This window comes from the organism of the source record quoted next, unplaced genomic scaffold, assembly GCF_019419815.1.
Source record: "Pyrus x bretschneideri cultivar Hongxiangsu unplaced genomic scaffold, Pyrus_bretschneideri_v1 Contig12, whole genome shotgun sequence".
NCBI lineage: Eukaryota > Viridiplantae > Streptophyta > Magnoliopsida > Rosales > Rosaceae > Pyrus > Pyrus x bretschneideri.
This window is the reverse complement of record NW_025999413.1, coordinates 8,997,469-9,002,409: the sequence shown is the minus strand read 5'-3', so window position 1 is coordinate 9,002,409 and position 4,941 is coordinate 8,997,469. Positions and strand designations below refer to the sequence as shown.

The following is a 4,941-nucleotide window of genomic DNA, read 5'->3' as shown; positions in this document are numbered from 1 at the left end:
CTAAAAACAAATAAGGTTTCAATTAAAGAATATTGATGGCCAGATATCTCATCTAAAGTGTCACATGTATATGTACTTGTATGATTGAGTATTTTGAGTCTGATTTCTATAACATAATACTTAAAGAATTAAAATTAGTCTCATAGAACTCAAGTTTTGGCTCACCGTAGGAATTTGATTCTTATAAAAAAAACAAAAAACAAAAAATAAAAAAAGCTCTTGTTTAAATAAAAATAATTTTATTGGTTACATATCTGAAAATTACAATGCCCCAACTTACAGTAGACCCTCTTAAGTATTCTGAAGCAATTCCATAGCTTCTTATCAAAACATGAGAATAACTAAACAAACCAGAACCAATGCCACCGACTTACTTAATTATCCTAATCTATCACAGAAACAAATTTAACTTAATTCATAGGATGAGACTGATGGAACCACAACATGAGAATTACTACAACCCTAGCTAATTCCCACAGGATAAATAAATAAATAAATAAACAAATGCATAGGATCGGTACCGAGGTCTACTTCATGAGACACTTAAATTGCTGCTCCACCTGCAAATGTTTTCTTGTTGGGTTCAAACACGTATTTAATCAGCGATTCCTTGATCGGGAGCAGTTCCGGGAACTCTTTCTTCAGCTTTGATGCATCCATCTCATTGTTACTTCTTGCCGCAACGATAACCTTGGCTTGTTCTTCCACAGTAAAATTAGTCCACTTGAAACTGGGGTCAATGTAGTTCTTGTACATCTCCAGAATCTCGTTGTGACTCACCACCCCGGGGTTTGTGAAGTTCCATATGCCCCTCAAGTTCCTCTTGGCCATCTCAACTGAAATGGGTAGAAGCTCGTCCAAGATTGTCATGCTGTTTGGAATGTCGACCACTTTATTGTAGCGCGAGATCTTTGTGATGAAGTTGCGTGGGTTGCTGAGATCAGATGATATTGGCATTCGAACTCTAAGAGTGCAAACATTCTCATACTCCTTTAGAAGCTCTTCAACCTGTTACACAAAAATGGGAAAGAGATATCAGTTGGGAATTTGGGAGCTATTTAAAAACTTCTTTCAAGATTATCACAGTAATAGATATGATGGTTGGAGAAAGGACCATGGCTTTGGTTTTGGAATAAAATGAGCCCGTGAAATTCGGTGTGTCTTCCTCCTTGAACCCAATTTCCGATCTTGGTGGATGGGCATCATCATACTCGAAAATGCAACCAGTGGCATAATTCACCATTAGGAGGCCGTGATCTCTGCAGACATCAGCCAAGGTTAATGTACCAACAACATTGGTCCGAATTGTTTCTGGCTTATGAGATTCACACCAATCCACATTGGGTCTGCCAGTCACTCCAGCAGCATTAAAAACGTGGGTTGGTTTAACACTCAGAATATCAGCCATGAGCTGTGACCGTTCCTGAAGACGCCCCCGTCCATACTCATAGGGTATCCCTTGCTTCTCACAAATCTTCCCAAGAAGGCCTCCGATCCACCCTGTTTTACCATAAATCAAAAACTTCAGAGATGGCTTCTCAGTAGATTGGATGTTCCTTGGAGCTGGAACAACCATTTTGCTCGGACTAGAATCACTTGCTGACAAAGGGTAAGCAGAATCGCCAGTATCGGAACCATCAAATTGTCTTTCAATTCCGGGAACCATGAGCATTCTTGGATGAGGGAGCAGTGCCCCAGAAACATCTCCCCACCATTGGGGATTCTTGACATACCATTCCATGGTCTTCCTCAAACCCTCCTCCCACAAAGTCCCTTCTGACCATCCCAAGCTTTTCAGCTTCTGGTCATCCAAAAAATATCTCTGATCATTGAAGGGCCTGTTCTCTACAAACTTTACATAAGTATCTGGGTTCAGAGAAAATAGTTGGCAAATTTCCTTGGCCACATCAACCACCCTCCTCTCTTTCTTCGTCCCAATGTTGTACACATGGCCTACCTCACCCCTATGGAGAATGACTTCAAATGCCTCTGCTACATCCTCACAATAGAGATAACTTCTGACATTGGATCCATCACCATGAATTGGAAGAGGCTTCCCTTGCATAGCCAAGAGAATGAATTTTGGAATCATCTTTTCAGGGAACTGGTTGGGGCCATAAACATTGTTTCCTCTGGTCGTTATCACAGGCAATCCATATGAACGCCCATATGCCATAACAAGCATCTCTGCTCCAGCTTTAGTTGCAGAGTAGGGGTTTGTCGGAAGAAGCTGAGAAGCCTCATGATTTCCCACCACAGCATCCTCATCTGTCTCCCCATAGACTTCGTCTGTGCTTACATGAATGAATCTTTTGATTTGACCAGTGACTTTGCAAGCTTCTAGAAGAACATGTGTCCCGTAGATGTTGTTTTTGGTGAACTCAAAGCTGTTACCAAAAGAGTTGTCGACATGGGTCTGGGCTGCAAAGTGCATTATTGTGTCAATGTTCTCAGTCAAAAGGATGAAGTTGACAAGATCAGCACTGCCTATGTCTCCCTTGATAAACTTAAAGTTGGGAGACGACTTTGAAGGATTTAGGTTCTTCAAATTTGAACAGTAATCAAGCTTGTCAAGGACCACAATCTTGTAGGCAGGGTAGTTCCGGATAAGCCGGTTGCAAACATGGGAAGCAATGAAGCCAGCAGCTCCAGTAAGGAGGATGTTCTTCGGTTTATACGCAGTATCCATATTGATCCAAAGGACTTCTGCATAATCCAGCATACAAAGGTTGACTAAGAATCCCAAAACTCAACTAAAAGAAAGCATGCTAACAAATCCAGAAGATATATTGCCATTGACACAAACAAAAAATGGAAATTCACGGACAAAACAAACTTGCTACTGAGACTTTTATGTTTTATAAACTATCATTAAGAATTTAATAGACCTTCATCATTCTTAGACTCATATTCAAGTGAGATAACAATGTAAAGAAAACAGATTTTTGGTGCATAGGCATCCATTCTCTAAACAAACCTAAAAAAAGGGAGGTAAATTTGCTGCATTAGTCTTTCAAGGAAAAAAAAAAACAAAATACTAAAATGTAAAGTTATTTTGCTTGTATAGACATTGATGCAAACCTTGATCCGAAAGGACTAGCAGAAATTTAGCATGCCTCTCCAATCAGCACTTATAAAATACAGAAGGAAGACAACCCTTCCATCTGATTTTCACGTTTCATGTCATGTTAAAGGTGACACAAAATAAGCTGATAATACATTTAATAACCATCAAACGAACGAAAACCGCCAGATTAAAAGATAACTGCAGAATTACTGTAAAAAAAACAGCAGAGTTTAGGAAGGAACAAGAAACTGTTATGAATAATTAATTAGGCCATAAAGATAGCTTCGTTTAACGGATTCCTGACTTGATTTTCAAAGAGAAACAATCATTTCGTTTTTCGAAACCAATTTTCCAACGAAGCAACCAGAAACCCCCGCCGGCAATGCAAATTGCAATCAACCAGGATCCAAAAAAAAAAAAAAAATGCAGCACAAAACCGACCCAGACCGTACCCACTAAAAAAAAAAAGAATCAAAACCTGCCAAAAACCCAACATTCATAAAGCAAACAAATAACAACCCACATTGAATTTACTAGCTTCAACCCAACAAAACACGCTTAAATTCGAATTACTCCATGCATAAGCAGGAGATCTGAGTCTACATCGAGGGAGTTCTTCCTTGATTAACAGCTACTGATCCGTGATTAAGTAAATTAAACAAGTTTAATTACAGAAAAACATGAAAGATTGAAGCTTTATTGACTTACAAATCCTGGATTGGAATGGATCTTGAGTACAATTCGCGGCCTTTTGTCCTGTGCTGGATTTAAGACAGGTTGAAGAAGCAAGACGAGAAATGACCAGAAAAAAGAGAGAAGGAGATGAGAGCGTGTGAAGAGGGAAGGTACAGAACGGGATATTTATAGATACGCATCACAAAAGAATTGAATTTTGCATTTACAACTATATATTTCCTTTTTAGTAAATTATAGCAGTCATCTTTTAATTTTAATATAATTGTAGTAATGATCCCTTAATTAAAAACTCATACCATTAGTCTTTTAACTCATCAAAACATGCATTTATAGTCCTTTTTGTCAATTTCGTTAGAATTTCCATCAAAATGAGTCACGTGCAATGCATGTGAGGTTGAACTAATGGGCAAATATAGAAAACCAAATGTGAAAAATTGTAGCAAAGGTCTATCAACTTTAATCCAATTAGAGAAATGATCCCTCAAGTTTAACTCAATTAAAGAAATAGTCCATTGACCTTAACACAATTGTTGCAATATTTCCTTCCAACATAACATATTTTGACGGAATTCTGACGGAATTGATAAAAAGGGCTATACTACACATTGTGATGAGTTAAGGAACCAATTGTCATAGATTTTTAGTTGAATGACCATTACTCTAATTGAGTTAAAGTTAAAAAACTATTGCTACAATTTTCTCTCTTTTTTTTTTTTTTTGGTTAATTATATTTCACATCCTCGTTGAGAGCGATTTTTAAAGTGGTCTATGAAGTTTCAATTTTTTTGTTACATCATTAAATTTTTAATATTATCCAAATATATGCATCTAAGTTATTTGATGGTCTCGCAATTCGTTGTTCACTAAATTGATGACACGTCTATTATAAAATTATTAATAAAATAATTTGTAAGCCACACTTTTGTCACTTAGACAAAAAAAAAAAAAAACTCATTATCGTTCTGTAAATTAACCTAAATCAATGCTTTGTGTCCTAGATTGAGAATCAATTACACAATTCGGTCCATAATGTGCAAGTCTGTTTTATCGTCAATCCACATATACAACGTCATTAATTAAGGGAAGATATACTGAATCCTAGAAATTCAGAGATTCGGATTCTTAAAATTTGATCAAATGACTACAATTATTATAACTTTTAGAAGAATTCCCTATTT

General features: G+C 37.1%; 1 protein-coding gene across 2 annotated transcripts; it reads right to left on the bottom strand.

Annotated features, from left to right (window-relative positions):
* Positions 1-207: 207 nt before the first annotated feature.
* LOC103947469 (trifunctional UDP-glucose 4,6-dehydratase/UDP-4-keto-6-deoxy-D-glucose 3,5-epimerase/UDP-4-keto-L-rhamnose-reductase RHM1) lies at positions 208-3,932 on the bottom strand. Of its 2 annotated transcripts, none has more exons than XM_009358377.3 (3): positions 3,776-3,932; positions 1,115-2,706; positions 208-1,008 (listed from the first exon to the last, which is right to left on the bottom strand). In XM_009358377.3, the coding sequence occupies exons 2-3, from the start codon at positions 2,687-2,689 to the stop codon at positions 544-546; spliced, it is 2,040 nt and encodes a 679-aa protein (XP_009356652.2). In that variant the 5' UTR covers positions 2,690-2,706; positions 3,776-3,932; the 3' UTR covers positions 208-543. The 2 variants fall into 2 exon arrangements, with proteins under 2 accessions (XP_009356652.2, XP_048434382.1); XM_048578425.1 differs by lacking the exon at positions 3,776-3,932 and adding an exon at positions 3,082-3,675.
* Between the last annotated feature and the right edge of the window lie 1,009 nt (positions 3,933-4,941).

Excerpts from the sequence above, each read along its gene's own strand:
- LOC103947469 (XM_009358377.3), bottom strand. The coding sequence starts at position 2,689 with ATGGATACTGCGTATAAACCGAAGAACATCCTCCTTACTGGAGCTGCT. Across the intron at positions 1,009-1,114 it reads ATTCCAAAACCAAAGCCATG|GTTGAAGAGCTTCTAAAGGA; the intron begins GTCCTTTCTCCA and ends TTTGTGTAACAG.